We start from the raw sequence: 16,148 nt of genomic DNA on the forward strand, positions 1-16,148 counted from the left end.
AGGGGGCGCTAGGGAACATTTTGCGCCCCCTAGCGCCTCCTCGGCATCGGGTGCCCAAGAGAGGTGGCTGTCAGCGGGTTAGGGAAATGGAGGCTCAGTTTTACAGGCGTCCGTTCTCCTAACCTGTGCACAGCCACGGGTTAGGAAAATGGACATTTGTTAATTGAGCATCCGTTTTCTGAACCTAACTGACAGCGATATATTTTTTTTTTTTTAATGGTTCCCCTTTTTCCAGTTCCTCCGACTTAATATTGCCACGATATTGAGTCAGAGGAACTAAAGAAAAGCAGAATTTTCTGCTTTTCTGTAAACTTTTGGGGCTCCTTCGGAATTAATGCCTGAGCCAGGGCAGACATTTATTTTTGAGAGTAAAAATGTGTGCATCGGGCGCACATTTTTTTTTTCCATCGCAGGGGGGTGGGGGTGGTAATAGCTAATAGCCTCATCAACATGAATTCACATATGATGAGCGCTATTAGCCTCGTGCTGGTTTGGATGTGCTAATCCCCTTATTGCATGAGGGGTTTTGGATGCGCGGTATCCGGGTAAGTAGTGCTGACAGTAAAAAGAAAAAAAAAAATTATCAATGTTCCCGAGGCTTCCGGTCGTCCTTCCCCCATTATTAAATATAAAATTGCTCTGTCTGCACAGCACCCCAAACATTACTGGCCCCACCTCCGTTCCCTTTCCCCATTGTGCAGTAATAATGTTTTCTTTCACCCCCCCCCCCACCCCTGCAGGCTCAAACAAGTGTGGACCCCTTTCCCTCACCCCTGGACCCCCAAATCCCACCCCTCCGAGATGCAAACAACCTCCCTGCCGGGAGCGAGGTTCTTCCCTTACCCGCTCCCAGCAGCATCTGGCGCCTGTCTTCCAGTGCAGGGAAAAGCTCAGTGGGACCATCTCTGCCTCCACATGAGACTCGGAAATGGATATAACGGGAGCCTTGGGGGGCCACCGTGTGTGTATCCAAGGTTCTGTGTCACAGTCACCAAAAGGAAAACTTCTAGACAGGTAGACAAAGATCTTTCTCTCCCCTCAGCTGCTGCCTCCTGGAATTCAAACCTCTGTATTCTTTCTTCACATTTGCTACAGGGCCAGACTGGCAGATTTTCACACAAACTGTCAGGTGTCCTTCCTGTCTGTCACCAGCTGTCCCTTGGATAATTACCGGGCCTGTCTGGACTCCTATGCAGGGCTGATAGGTGAGTGACACGATACTGTGCCATGGATGGGGAGAGCATGATAGATGGGTGATGTGGCATTGTCTCATGGACAGGGATGGGTTGATAGGTGGGTGACGTGGCACTGTCTCATGGATGGGGTGGGTTGATAGGTGGATGATGTGGCACTGTCTCATGGACGGGGTGGGTTGATAGGTGGGTGACGTGGCACTGTCTCATGGATGGGGTGGGTTGATAGGTGGGTGACGTGGCACTGTCTCATGGACAGGGGTGGGTTGATAGGTGGGTGACGTGGCATTGTCCCATGGACGGGATGGGTTGATAGGTGGGTGACATGGCACTGTCTAATGGACGGGGTGGGTTGATAGGTGGATGATGTGGCACTGTCTCATGAATGGGGTGGGTTGATAGGTGGGTGACGTGGCACTGTGTCATGGACAGGGGTGGGTTGATAGGTGGATGATGTGGCACTGTCTCATGGATGGGGTGGGTTCATAGGTGGGTGACGTGGCACTGTCTCATGAATGGGGTGGGTGGATAGGTGGGTGACATGGCACATGGACAGAGATGGGTTGATAGGTGGGTGACGTGGCACTGTCTAATGGACGGGGTGGGTTGATAGGTGGATGATGTGGCACTGTCTCATGGATGGGGGTGGGTTCATAGGTGGGTGACGTGGCACTGTCTCATTGATGGGGTGGGAGGCAGGGGCCTGATAGGTGGGTGATGCAGTGAAATGTTCTCTGTCCATGTGGGCCCTGAATCCCAGGCCGCTCCATTTCTGTGTGTCCCCGTCCCCCCCACCTCAGTATCCCTGAAAGTCCTTTGCTCTGCTTCCTGGGATCCTGATACTTGGAGGTTTTTCCATTCCTCAGGATTTGATATGACTCCAAACTACGTAGATTCGAGCACCAGTAGTATCGTCATATCACCCTGGTGCAGCTGCAAAGGAAGTGGCAACATGGAGGAAGAATGTGAGAAGTTTGTGCGAGACTTCACAGAAAACTCCTGTCTCAGTAAGCAAACAGTGACTGCACCCCATCCATGCAGAAGCAGAACAAGGAGGGACTGCCTGGCTCTGTGGAGTGAACTGTAGAACAGAGATTCCCAAATCTGTCCAAGTTTTCAGGATATCCACAGCGAATATGCATGAGATAAATCTGCATGCAATACCCTGAAATCCGACTAGCTGGGGGCCCCCCCAGGACACATTTGGGAACCACTGCTGTAGAGAATCACGGAATAGGGCTGGCTGTAGGGTGGGTGGGTAAAGGGAGCTGTAGGGAATGGTGGAGGAGCGCTGGCTTTGGGGGAGCTGGAGGAATGGTGGAGGAGCGCTGGCTTTGGGGGAGCTGGAGGAATGGTGGAGGAGCGCTGGCTTTGGAGGAGCTGGAGGAATGGTGGAGGAGTGCTGACTTTGGGGGAGCTGGAGGAATGGTGGAGGAGCGCTGGCTGTGGGGGGCTGGAGGGAATGGTGGAGGAGCGCCGGCTGTGGGGGGAGCTGTAGGGAATGGTGGAGGAGCGCTGGCTGTGGGGGGCTGGAGGGAATGGTGGAGGAGCGTGGCTGTTGGGGGGGGGGCTGGAGGGAATGGTCGAGGAGCGCTGGTTGTGGGGGGAGCTGGAGGGAATGGTGGAGGAGCGTCAGCTGTGGGAGGAGCTGGAGGGAATAGTGGAGGAGCACTGGCTGTGGGGGGCTGGAGGGAGTGGTGGAGGAGCGTGGCTGTTGGGGGGGGGGCTGGAGGGAATGGTCGAGGAGCGCTGGTTGTGGGGGGAGCTGGAGGGAATGGTGGAGGAGCATCAGCTGTGGGGGGAGCTGGGGGGAATGGTGGAGGAGCGTCGGCTGTGGGAGGAGCTGGAGGGAATAGTGGAGGAGCACTGGCTGTGGGGGGCTGGAGGGAGTGGTGGAGGAGCGTGGCTGTTGGGGGGGGGGGCTGGAGGGAATGGTCGAGGAGCGCTGGTTGTGGGGGGAGCTGGAGGGAATGGTGGAGGAGCATCAGCTGTGGGGGGAGCTGGAGGGAATGGTGGAGACGCGCCGGCTGTGGGGGGATGCTGGAAGGAATAGAGGAGGAATACGTAATGTTGGGGTTAAAGGCAGTAATAGTTCAGCTGTCATCAGGAACCATTATGTGTGGTCGCTCTCATTTTCATATCAAGTAGTATAATACCCTTTTGTGACTGAGTGTTGTGGCTACCAATGGGTATTGAGTGCTACCTCCGCAGCATCCCCACCCCGCCACCCCCACAATAGAAAGTAAGCATGAGGAAAAGGAAGCCAACTGAATCATTGTAGGGACATTACCCCAGGCAAACCAGACTCTGGCACGTTTTGATTTTCTCTTTCGCCAGGAAATGCGATACAGGCCTTCGGAAATGGTACTGATGTCAACATCCTGCCGAAAACCCACCAGCCCCTGGCCACCGTCCCAGCCAGAAAAGAGAAGAGCTCCGTGTCGCCGGACGATGTCAACGATAGCAGCAGTGCCTATGACAGCATTATCACCACCTGCGCCTCTGTCCAGGTATGTGTGACACACAGTGTAGCCATTTTTTTTTTTAAAACCAACTTTATTAAAGGCAAAGTACAATTACAAAAACAAGGAGGGCATAGGCCCAGGAAATAGAATGACATAAAATATGAAGTCACAAACCCCTAACAGAGGTGCATTAAAGCCTTGCTGTGACCAGGGCTCAAACAGTAACAGTGACTCTGCTGGAATACTGGTAGGAGAAGTCACTTTAAGAGTGGGCCGGGCCCTCTTTCCTCACACATGAAGGGAGGCCATTTTCAAACTCTTTGCATTGATGCAAAGTCCCCTGTGGTCTTCATACCAATTTTCACTTTGAAAATTGCCCCAGGGGAAAAAGCAGCCCACAGTGATTTGCGCCTCTTTTCTCTCCTGACCTAACCCCACCTCAGGAACGCCTGTGTTACAATGTAGGTTAAAGCATGTGCTTTTTGCAACTCCCCACATGCCGGGCGGGTGACTTCAACAGGTAATTTTACGCAGAAATCCCTTCTGAAGAGTGCCCTGGTACGATATGGCTTTCAGATTCTGCGCTGTTAGCATCTGTCTCAGAGAGGGACTTGACAGGCCAGGTGCACTTTATTGCATCGGCCCCTCAGAGGAGATGCAAGCTCTCTGTCTTAAATTACAATGTGAGCATTTTCGTCAAAAGTTTTGGCATGGAGGTTAGACGCAATGCTGCCAAAAGTAATTTATAGGAACCAAGCAGCTTTCATTAAGGGCCGGCAAGGTTCAGATAACATTCAGCGACCTCTGAACCCGATCGAAATGATGAAAAATACCGAAACGGAATCTCTGTTTTTATTCCCTCTGGATGTGGGGAAAGCCTTTGATGGGGTGGACATTTTGGCCCTTTCTCTTTGCAACACCAAGAAGGAAGGGTTTGGGACCTGGCCTGTTCCAAATGAATATCCTGTTTGCGGCTAGGCCGCAGGGGGGGCAGGTCATGGCTAATGGTTTGTTCTTTTTCTTTGGCGAGGGGCATCAGGCAGGGATGTCTTCTTTCGCGTCTCTGTTTCTTTTTCCAGAGCCGCTAACTACTGTAATACAAAGTCATCTAAATATAACTAGAATTCCTAGCAGGGATGATGAAGTTCACAAAATAGTGCTCTTTGCGGCCAGAATTTTGCTCTCTATCCAACAACCAGTCCAGTCTTTAATTGCTGCAGTGGAGGTAATCACAACCTTTGGCAAATTCTCAGGGTACAAAGTTAACTTGGATAAACCAAGTAACTTGAGTTGAAAATTCTGCTGGAAACAAGAGAGGATATCAAAGCAGAATTCTCCATTTTGTGGGCACCTCCTTCCTGCCCGAAATACTCGGTGGGTTTTTATCCCTAAAGATACGGTCAAGATTTTTGGCTTACAGTATAATTCCGTACTGAAACGGGATTGGTCGGTCCGGTCACCATTTCAGCTGTCCTGGCCAGGAAGAACTGCAAGAATTAAGATGCAGGCTCTCCCAAGAATACCGTTTATGTTTGAGATTGGGTCTGTAGAGGTTCCATCTTTTTTTTTTTTTTGAAGAGCTTAATAATTCACTGAGCAGATTTGTTTGGAAAGGAAAGAAAGTGAGGACCTCTCGCGGTGAAGGTGACCTATGTGCTCCAGACTTTAGCAAATTACTTAAAGGTTAGTCATCTCAAGAGCCTAATCACGTGGTGGATGAAGCTGTGTGATAAACATATGGACGTCCATACCGAACCGTGCGGTGAACAGGAAGTTAGTTTCCCGGGCTTACCTGCCTAAATATATCCAGATAGCGCTGAATACCCCCAGCTACCTGGATACATTTAGGACAAAACTTTTTATCTGGCTGTTACCCAGGTAAAAGTTTGTTGGTTGGTGGGACGGGAAATTGAAATCGGGGGGGGCTGTCAAACCCTTTTTAATGTCGACCTCTAGATGTCTTTGGAAAAAGATAATTTTCTCACAAAGGCTGATTTCCAAGACTTCCTGTGGCTCACCCTATAAATAGCAAAATAAGACAGTGAAAAAAAATCAACCCTTTCTAACAAGAATATTGAGATCTTGTCAGGGGATTTTATCTAAGGGGAGGATGTCTACCTGCCTCTCTCCTCTGATCCCCAGTGTGGAGTAAGCCACAGTTCTCCGCTCACTGTAATAAGAAAAACTTTGAATGACTGTTTACCTTCAACATGAGATTTGCAAAACAGCTTTTCTGTGAAAGAAAATGTATTTCTATCCCTCAGATGAAGGAGAACACTGACTGGACGTATATACTATAGCAAATCTATGCAACTGAAGGGCCTAGTCAAAGACTCAAAGACAGGAGGAATGGCATCACATTTGAAAAGCTAGTTAATGCCCCACTACTAGAGACATTTCTGATGTCCAAGTTGTGTCATACAATGATGGGGGAGGAAGGGGATCCCTTTACAAAGTCCAAACAAATATTACACTGTTGTGGACATGGACCCTTGGACTGAGGTGAGGTTGGCGCTACCCATAGGGAGGGGGCCTGCAGGTCCTCACCGTCAGCAGATGATATCCAACCAAATAATCCTAACTTGGTGGAATAAAGCTGCTATTCAAGTCTTAGTTCTTATTATGTCCTCAAACTCCCTTGCAGGCCACCAGTTTGTTGTCTCCTAGGTGGATCCAAATGAGATGGGGAGGAGGGACCGGTTCCCCCTTCTGCGTTTAAAGTTGACCCCATCTTATTGTGCATATTCCCATCCAGTGCACACATGTACCCTTTTGCTTCTAATCTGAAATGCTCTTACTGTCTCTTCTCTACAGCTCACTTTTTGGCCTGAAATACAAGGAATGGCCCCAGGTTCCAGCTAACATTTGCTGACCTGCCGAGTCCTAGCCTTCTGCTCTTTGGCAGTAACCTTGCCACCACCAATTGATTGCACCAACTTGACTTATCTCTGGGAAGCAGTAGGCTGATCCCCCAATGGCCTGTGGCATTGCTAGCTCATGCTTCTGTTTGTTCATTTTTTTTTTTTTTGCATCTAAGGATCCTCTGCATTTATCCTATGTCTTCTTGAAGTCTGTTACCATTGTAGGCTCCACCAGTTTTTCCATGAAACAAAAATGTCCCAAGTCTACCCCCTTGGAGCTTCATATTGTGATCCTTGTTCTAGCACTTCCTTTCTGTTGAAAAAAGCTCACTTCTTATGTGCCATTAATATGTTTCAGGTATTTGAATCTCCCGTCACCACTGCAGGATCTCACCCTTGATCAGCACGGGACGGCCAGGGAACTTCAGGAAATTTTCCAGGGATAGGAAAAAAAACAAAAAACCCTCAGTAAATACAAATCAGAAAGAGACATCCTAACCTCAGTACCAAATCAGTTGTAAATAAGAAATAGTGGCTGGGAGCAAACATTACATTTACATGTAAACTAAATGTTCTTAAATGGAATAAACACTATAATGGAAAGCTACGAACTAAAGTGGCTTAAAGCACACACTGCTATACTTATGTAAACTCTGAACTAAATCTAAATGCTCGACCACAAACCAAACCGAGCACGTTTCATTGCTATCAGGCACTGAGCTAACCCTGACGTGACCAGAATGTGATCAAACAGAATTGTCGCTGTTTAAAAAAATTATTTTTTATTACAGTAATTTTTGTACTGGATAAAGTTGTGACACACAAATTCTATTGAGTATTTTTAGAACAATCCCTTAGTTAACAGTTCATTTAAATATATATCTGTAAAGGCTGATTTTCAGCCTGGAAGAAGGCTAAAGGTAACTGGGTCCTCTGGTTAAAAGTGCGACTGAATGCCTGGCTAAATCTGACCGTATGAAATGGGTCAGATTTAGGCCTGACTATTATGTGGCTGCATTTACCCAGATATATTAAAAAAGCCCACCCTGGACATGCCCCGCCCCCTTTCTTACATGGCTAAATCAATGCAGGGAGAAATTTAAGGGGGAGGGGTAGAATTTTCCTGGCTAAAACCTGGTTCCAGTTAGGTAAATTGATTTCATTTTCTATTTATGTGTTTGCTTTCTAACAATTTACTTAGAAAAGGTTGTCAGATTGGTATCTTGTTGTTTGTTCATCCTATCTGTTATCTTTGTTAGGTTGTGTTCCCTTTCTTCTAGTTTACCTTTTGGTATTGATGTGTATTTTTGTCTTTCACCAAGACTTTATCTGCAGTAATGAAGTTTGCTTGAATTGCTTCCCTCTGCTCTGAATGTTCTGCAGAGAGTGACAATCACAATTGTGTTACTGGGGGAGGGGGGGATATTCCTTGCATGTAATAATCACCAGCTGAAACCCACAAAGCATTTGCACTGAAATGAATATCCCTCTCCCTCCAGCCCCCTCTTCCTCATCTCACTCTTCTCTCCCCTTATTTCTCTTCCCCCCATCTTCCCTGTCTTTCCCCCTCCCCAGCCTGACTGCACCCCACTCCCACGGCAGTGCCTCTCTTTCCCCCATCTCAGATGGCTGCCACCCGCCTGGGCCGATTCAGCCACAGCAGTGATTTGTGCAGGCCGCTGTCTCTTCCTCCACCCAGCCGTGCATCTTCTTCCGATCTGCACGGCTGTGGCTCCTTCCGAACTGCGAGGTTGCGAGACCGTGCCACCTTCTGGCTGCGTGGGCCATGGTCCGCGGCTCAGCATTCCTTTCAGGTTTAGTTTTGTGTAATTATCTTCACAATGTGCGTACTTAGCAAAATAGCACACGCCAGCATAACACAAGAGCACAAGAAGTTGCCATGCTGGACCAGACCTAGGGTCCATCAAGCCCAGCGTCCTGTTTCCAACAGCGGCCAATCCAGGCCATAAGAACCTGGCAAGTACAAAGAGAGATACCAGGCAGGAGCCCAAGCATGTTATATATATGTAGATAAATAGATAATTTAGATTATCTTCCTGAGGTGGACATTTCGCCTGAACACAGCCTTGTCGGGGCTAAGTGAGTATGTGATAGCAGCAATATTTGCTCGGTTTGGTTCACTGGGTTTAGGTCTAGGGTGCTTTTATCCGCTTTGGATTGTGCCTTTGCTTAATAACATCTATTCTATTAAATAACATCTGTTTTGAATATAAGACTAATGCTTGTACTTGCTCACTAAAAGGTAAATGTTAAAACCCGCGAGCGGAGGTATATGGAGAAGCTCGATTTATTGAAACGTAGAGTTACGTCTTTGTTGATCTGGGAGTCATACTTACAGTCTTTATCCCCCCATGCCAGAAGTATGGTACTTAATGATTATACTGCTCCCTCTGGTACTGTGTAACTGTTTTATTAATGTTTGCTAGGCTCAGAGGGTTATAGGGTGGACTGCTTGGTGGGAGATTATATTATATCAAAAGATAGTGACCTGGAGAAGAAACACCCAGGCGTTACTGAAATGTATGTTATGCATTGTTCTTAATTCAATAAAAAGATTTAAATATAAAACCCACGAGTGGGCGTCCATGGGCGCACGGTTCCCGGCGGGCACACATGGATGCGCCGATTTTATAGCATCTGTGCCTCGATGCGCGCATGTTATTAAATCCGCTGCCCGTGTGCACATGCGTGCCCGGTTTTATATCGGCAGGCGCGTAAGGGGGAGGACATTTTAACAAATGCGTGCGGCGATGCGATGAGCCCTTTCCCCAGTTCCCTCCCAGTCTGTTCCAATAAAGGAGCAGACTGGGAAGGAACTTCCTAAACTCCCTGGCTTACCTGCCTCCCTTTTCCCTTATCCACCCGACCCCTAAAACTCCACGAACTACCCTTCTTTTTTTTTGTTGTATTGCTTTCCTGCTCTCTGGAGCAGCAGTAACTTGAGCGGGCTGGTTGGCTCCCAGCGTGCACTGTCCCGGCCTGCCCACGCCCCACCCCCAGCCCGTCCCTTTTTCCTAAACCCATTCTTCAACGCGTACCGGGAGATAAGCGCATAGCTGCGGGCATTTGAAAATGCGCGCAGTGCACGTGCAGCCCAGCCACCACGTATCTCCCGCTATAGGCGCATGTAGGCCTTTTAAAATCAGGCCTATAATTTTTTCATATCTAGAAAAGGGTTCATTCATTGTAAGGAGGAAGCCACTTACAGGGAATGGCTAGTACTGTGATAGCCATGGGCTTTGCAGGATTTAGCTAAGCATTGCATCTCCCAAGTACTTGAAAACGCTGTTGTGACAGGCGCTCTTATGGTTTAAGAGATGTACTCACTCACTGCTTGAGGTTTACTTTCTCAGGCACATCTCCCTGGTAGGTCGCTGAACTGTAGTGGTAGGGGTGTCCCCCCCCTAAGGGGAGGAGCAGCCTCGTGGTTAGAGCAGCAAGCTGAGAACCAGGGCGCTCCTTGTGTGCCGCAGATAAAACTTAGATTGTTAGCCCACTGGTGACAGGGAAATACCTTCTGTACCTGTAGGTAACTCACCTTGAGCTGCCAAGGACAAGGTGTGAGGTAAATGTAAATATGTAAGTGCAGGTAGAAGTGCTGGAAGTGGCTGGTCACTGTGCACACGCCCTGCGTCTTGTGCACATGCTCTATACATCCGCAGCTCATTACGGTCAGGCACAGGCTGGACCTACACCATGTTCCAGCCAGTGATGGGGCCCCCATGGGACTCTGATTTCTCAGGTTTCTCTTTGTACCGTAGGAAAATGGACCGAAGCTAAACAAGTCCAAAGAGCAGAACCAGAACCTGTGCTACTTGGAGGTAGGCCCAAAGTACAAAGCCTGGTGTGTGACTCTTGTCCTGGTGTTCATGCGTGTGTGACTGTGAAGGAGATTTCAGAAGGCTGATACCCAAACAGAGAGGTATAAACCATGAGTTTTTTGCACAAAAAGCATGATCTGTGCACATACAGCAACTGAAAGGGGGCACTAGACAAGCGCAAAGTTAAAAAACAAATGCTTCTGTTTGGGGGTGGCACTTATTAGCACAATTGTCAGCATTGTGCACAGAACTGTTGTGTATGCAACCATAGCAATGTGTTTTGGAGAAGACACATTTTGCAACAGAATTGTTGTCTCTGTAATTGTCTATCATTCTGTATGTTTTGGGGGCAGGCCCTTGTCATAGCACAGCTGTCACCGTTGTGCAGAGCTTGCTGGATGTACAGCTATCCTAGGCTGTTCTCTCATGCTTCTCTGGCCCCTCCATCCCTCTGTCCTGCTGCTCCTCCCTGGCCAACAGCTTTGCCAGGTCTTACGCAAATCCCGAGAAATATGAGGCAACAGCAAAAACCGTATACAATAATAATTCTGCTGCAAGCAGTGCCTGTCCAAAAGAGTTTACATAACAATAGACAGTTGCATGTACAACAGTTCTCTGTTTCTGACTCATCAACCTTGGAGAAGAGTCCCTCTAGTTTGGGGGTTCCTGGGACACAGAGCCTCTGGCTTGAGGGTCCAGGACTCAGGTACCCAAATACTTAGCGTGTTTTTTTTAGGCTTGGAAACATAACTGCAGGGGCAGAGGTGGAGTAAAGTTCACTCACTTTAGTCTCTGGTGCTGTGCCAGCACCATCCTGGAGCTGGAGGTCCCAGGGGCAGTGGTCCACCCTGGATCTGGGTGAGCCAAGTCCAGAACCCTTGCACTCAGGAACTCCACTCTGGCACAGCACCATAGACTAATGTGAGTGAACTTTACTCCACCTCTGACGCAGCAGTTAAACTTCCAGTGTTAAGAAAATATGAGCTAAGCCTTCACGGTTGTTTTGTTTAAATCTATTTATTAAAAATTTTTAAAGACAATTTACACTCATGGCCTGGTAGCTGTAGTTCTGAGTCTATCAGGCATGTACAAAGAATATACAGCACAAGCATTTCACAGCAATCAACAAACCAACCCCTTCCCTCTCCCAACAGCGTTCAGGGTTTTAATGTGGGGAGTATTAGCCATAGCCCAATGCCTTCATTAACGTGGGTTTTACAGGAAGCAGCACCAATGTGTGCACATTGTTTATTCGTGCTTATATGCACATTTTGTATGCACTAAATCCTTAATAAATCATGAGCAATGATTTTGTGCACACAAATGGAAGTAAACGCAGGCCCAGCGCCACCGGGTTTGCACACTGTGCCTTTGCAGAGGGCGGCACTCCCGTGGAATGCGGTGACAGAAGGGGCTGCCTAAAAAAAATTGAGAGGCTTGGGAGGATGCTGGTGGACCCCATGCCACCACAAGCCGAAGAAAGAAGAGGACCCCACAGGCAGGAAGCTCATTTTCCTGCTTCCCCTCTGTGCCGGCCACGTGACATTCAGAACACGTGGGACTAGCACCTGCTCTACGTAGATCTCGCGATACACAAGATCTGCATAGAGGAATAGTTTTGGATAGTGTAGGGCCGGCTCAGAAGGAGAAGCAGAAGAAAGGGTTTCCCCTTCTGCTCCGCTGGGGAGACTGCCAGCCTGCCTGGGCTGTGCGTGTGTGTGTGAATGGGAACCTGCCTGGAGCAGGGGGAGTGTAGATGGGAGTCTGTCTGGGGGAGCCAGCATGGAGATGCGTGTTTGTGTATGTTTATGTAAAAATGGAAGCCTGCCTGGGATGGATGTGCGTGTGAATGGGAGTCTGCTTGGAATGTGTGCATGTGTGAATGGCAGCCTACCTTGGGGGGGGGGGGGAGGCGAATGGGAACCTGCCTGGGATGTGTGTGTGTGTATGAATGGGAGCCTGCCTGGGATGTGTGTGTGTGTGAATGGGAGCCTGCCTGCAATGTGTGTGTATGAAGAAAGTTTGTGCTGCCCCACTAATCTATGACAAGCTCAGGTTGCCTGGAAATTAAAAGTTTTTAGGTATGGAAAATGAGGGATTTTTCCATCCTTATTAGTTATTGGGTGTCTGATGTGTCTGTCATTCTGAAATATTTTATTGCTGTTTGACAAACTTTAAAAATTTTGTATGAGCTCTTAATTATTGGATGTTATTCTATTCCTTAGCTCATTGGAAATATTCTTTTTATTAGTTCTGGTTTTACTAATAGGATTGATTTATGTTCCTTGATTTTATTGTTTGATGTATGATTTATGAGGACTGGTGATGTTTCTGTTTCTCCATTACTGCTTGGTATACAGAGTCTGGTCTGTTGCAGTTTCCAGTTTGGTTTCTGTCTACACATTTCTATTTATACTTTATGGTCTCTTTATTCTGTATTTGGTGAGGGTCTGTCTGTGTTCTGCATGTGTAACCAAAGTAGGGTATTTATTTATTTATTTATTTATTTATTTATTTATTTAACATTTTTATATACCGACCTTCATGAAAGAAATTCATATCAGATCGGTTTACAAATAACATGAGGGGAATAACAAAGTCAATCATATAACAAGAAATGAAAGTTACATATAACAAGGGGTATTAACCTGGAGGGCTAGAATAGCCGGAGCGATAGAAGGCATAACTGAACAAATTAGATATTCTGCTAGCATGTAGCTTTTATGTAGAGATTTATAGCAGCCTGCTTTATTCTGTTTTCCCCATAGTACATGTATTGGTGTTTTAGGGCCTGGTGTAATATTTGCAGTGTTGCCTTTTCATAGATAGGGCTGTTCCTGTTTGAGTGCTGGCAGTTAGTGCTGTTTTAGTATGGGAAGTTTACTATATCATTATTGTCATTTAGATTACTCAAGACTTTCTGAGGGCCAAACCTACACCCAACACACGTTACAATAGGCCTAATACCGTATGGGTCCCAAATGTCTTTTTTTTTTTGCTGGTGTTATTTTTACATAATGCTTGGTGGAGCAGGAGCACCATGGAATTGCTCCGGTCCAATTTTGGCATTTTGAACCTGCAGATGGAGTAAAATAGGTTCAGGGTTGTGTCAGTTTTGAAAGTTTAGGTTGCCGGATGGAGCAGGGCTTTTACGGTGGGGAATGGGGGGCCTGGCACAGAGTACGAGACTAACAGTTTCTTCTGTATTTTGGTTATTGAGAAAAACAACAAAAATTCTGTGCTAAGAAAAAAACAAACCAGTAATTGTTCTCACAGGGCAGCAAAACTGCTTGCACCAGCCCTGAGTAAACGTATGCTCGGCCGGGCGTCCCTTCTTACATTAGATTAACGTTGTGTGTGTCTTGTCTCTCTGTCGCAGACTCAGCTGACCACGGATATCATGCATGACCAGAGGAGCTACGTGGATGAGAAGTCTTTCAGCTTTCGGCATTGCAGCCCCTGGCTGCTCCCGGTCATCCCATTCCTCACTCTGGAGCTGGCTTTATAACTTCAGAAAGGATGCAGCCAAGAGAAGAAAACTCAATCCTTGCAAAAGTTCTGGCTGGAAAATGTGTTTTTTCCCCGGGTTGCACCTTTTGAGACCCACAGCAGGACTTGGTGAGAGACTGTCCCAGAAGAGCAGAGGCTGGGTGAGACTGGAGAAGAGCGAGTCCTCCTCCCCACCCAGGTCTGAGATGGGGGGAGGAGGGAAGAGAGCCGGCCGGGAGCCCACCACACCAGGACTCTCTGCTTCTCTTGCTAACATTTTGTCCTTCACAGTGTTTTAAAAAAAATACAAAGTGTAAAACTGTTTCCCATGTTGCTGATTGTCCTTTTGAAATACCGATTCCATGTTCTCTTCCTGTGGAGCAGCCATTTTCCCATGAAAAACTGTCACTTTGGCTCTTTCCCCCCCCCCCCTTTCATATCCTATCCCACTCATCTCTCCCTCACTCTCACCCATCTGAGCCTGTCTCTCCTCTCCCCTTATCCTGTCCCACTCACGCCTATCTCTACCTGCTTCTTACTTTCACTTGTTCATCAGTCTCCTTCCATCCGCACTCTCACCTGTTCAACCCTGTCTTGCCATCCACCCTCACTCTGATGTGTCCATCTCTGTCTCTCCCTCATCCATCCCTGTCTCATCATCCACCCTCATTCTCATCTGTCCATCACTGTCATGCCCTCCTCCTCACTTTCATCTGTCCATCCCTGTCTCTTTCTCTCACACTCTCGCCTGTCCATCTTTGTATCTCCCTCTCACTCACACATCCATTCATATCTCTCCCTCCCATCCTTGACATTCCCTCCCCCCTCAGTCTCACCCATCTGTCTCTGTCTATCTCTCCCTCCATTCTCACCTGTCCATCTGTCTCTCCCTGCCTCTCACTTTCTCCCTTCCCTTCCCTCTGATTAATCCATCTGTCTCTCCTTTCCTCTCACGTTCACCCATTTGTCCGTCTCCCTTCCTCTTCACTCCCCTATCCCCTCACTCTCATTGATCCTTCTCTGTCAATTCCTCATCCTCTCCCTCATCCTTTCTTCCCTATTCCCTCCTTCCTGTCACTCCCTCATTCTTACCCATCTATCCCTCCCGTCTCTCCATCCCTTCCTGTCACTCCCTCATTCTTACCCATCTATCCCTCATTCTTACCCATCTATCCCTCCCATCTCTCCATCCCTTCCTGTCACTCCCTCATTCTTACCCATCTATCCCTCCCATCTCTCCATCCCTTCTTGTCACTCCCTCATTCTTACCATCTATCCCTCATTCTTAACCATCTATCCCTCCCATCTCTCCATCCCTTCTTGTCACTCCCTCATTCTTACCCATCTATCCCTCATTCTTACCCATCTATCCCTCCCATCTCCCCCTTCTGTCACTCCCTCATTCTTACCCATCTATCCCTCCCGTCTCTCCATCCCTTCCTCTCACTCCTTCATTCTTACCCATCTATCCCTCCCGTCTCTCCATCCCTTCCTCTCACTCCCTCATTCTTACCCATCTATCCCTCCCATCTCTCCATCCCTTCTTGTCACTCCCTCATTCTTACCCATCTATCCCTCATTCTTAACCATCTATCCCTCCCATCTCTCCATCCCTTCTTGTCACTCCCTCATTCTTACCCATCTATCCCTCATTCTTAACCATCTATCCCTCCCATCTCTCCATCCCTTCTTGTCACTCCCCATTCTTACCCTCATCCCTCATTCTTACCCATCTATCCCTCCCATCTCTCCATCCCTTCTTGTCACTCCCTCATTCTTACCCATCTATCCCTCCCGTCTCTCCATCCCTTCCTCTCACTCCCTCATTCTTACCCATCTATCTCCCTCCCATCCTCCATCCCTTCTTGTCACTCTCCTCTCATTTACCCATCTATCCCTCATTCTTACCCATCTATCTATCCCCCCGTCTCTCCATCCCTTCCTCTCACTCCCTCATTCTTACCCATCTATCCCTCCCATCTCTCCATCCCTTCTTGTCACTCCCTCATTCTTACCCATCTATCCCTCATTCTTACCCATCTATCCCTCCCGTCTCTCCATCCCTTCCTGTCACTCCCTCATTCTTACCCATCTATCCCTCCCATCTCTCCATCCCTTCTTGTCACTCCCTCATTCTTACCCATCTATCCCTCCCATCTCTCCATCCCTTCTTGTCACTCCCTCATTCTTACCCATCTATCCCTCCCATCTCTCCATCCCTTCCTGTCACTCCCTCATTCTTACCCATCTATCCCTCCCGTCTCTCCATCCCTTCCTCTCACTCCCTCATTCTTACCC

At 47.9% G+C, this 16,148-nt stretch overlaps 1 protein-coding gene across 1 annotated transcript in view; it reads left to right on the plus strand.

The window, feature by feature from the left end:
• Positions 1–14,174, plus strand: part of GFRA2 (GDNF family receptor alpha 2) — a 160,918-nt gene extending 146,744 nt beyond the window's left edge. Inside the window, exons 3-7 of the mRNA XM_029603256.1 lie at positions 1,043–1,205; positions 2,060–2,200; positions 3,531–3,703; positions 10,302–10,361; positions 13,741–14,174. Coding sequence (XP_029459116.1) covers positions 1,043–1,205; positions 2,060–2,200; positions 3,531–3,703; positions 10,302–10,361; positions 13,741–13,869 — 666 coding nt within the window. The 3' untranslated portion in view covers positions 13,870–14,174. The remainder of the gene's footprint in view (positions 1–1,042; positions 1,206–2,059; positions 2,201–3,530; positions 3,704–10,301; positions 10,362–13,740) is intronic.
• Positions 14,175–16,148: the final 1,974 nt, after the last annotated feature.

This window comes from Rhinatrema bivittatum, chromosome 5 (genome assembly GCF_901001135.1).
Source record: "Rhinatrema bivittatum chromosome 5, aRhiBiv1.1, whole genome shotgun sequence".
Taxonomy (NCBI): domain Eukaryota; kingdom Metazoa; phylum Chordata; class Amphibia; order Gymnophiona; family Rhinatrematidae; genus Rhinatrema; species Rhinatrema bivittatum.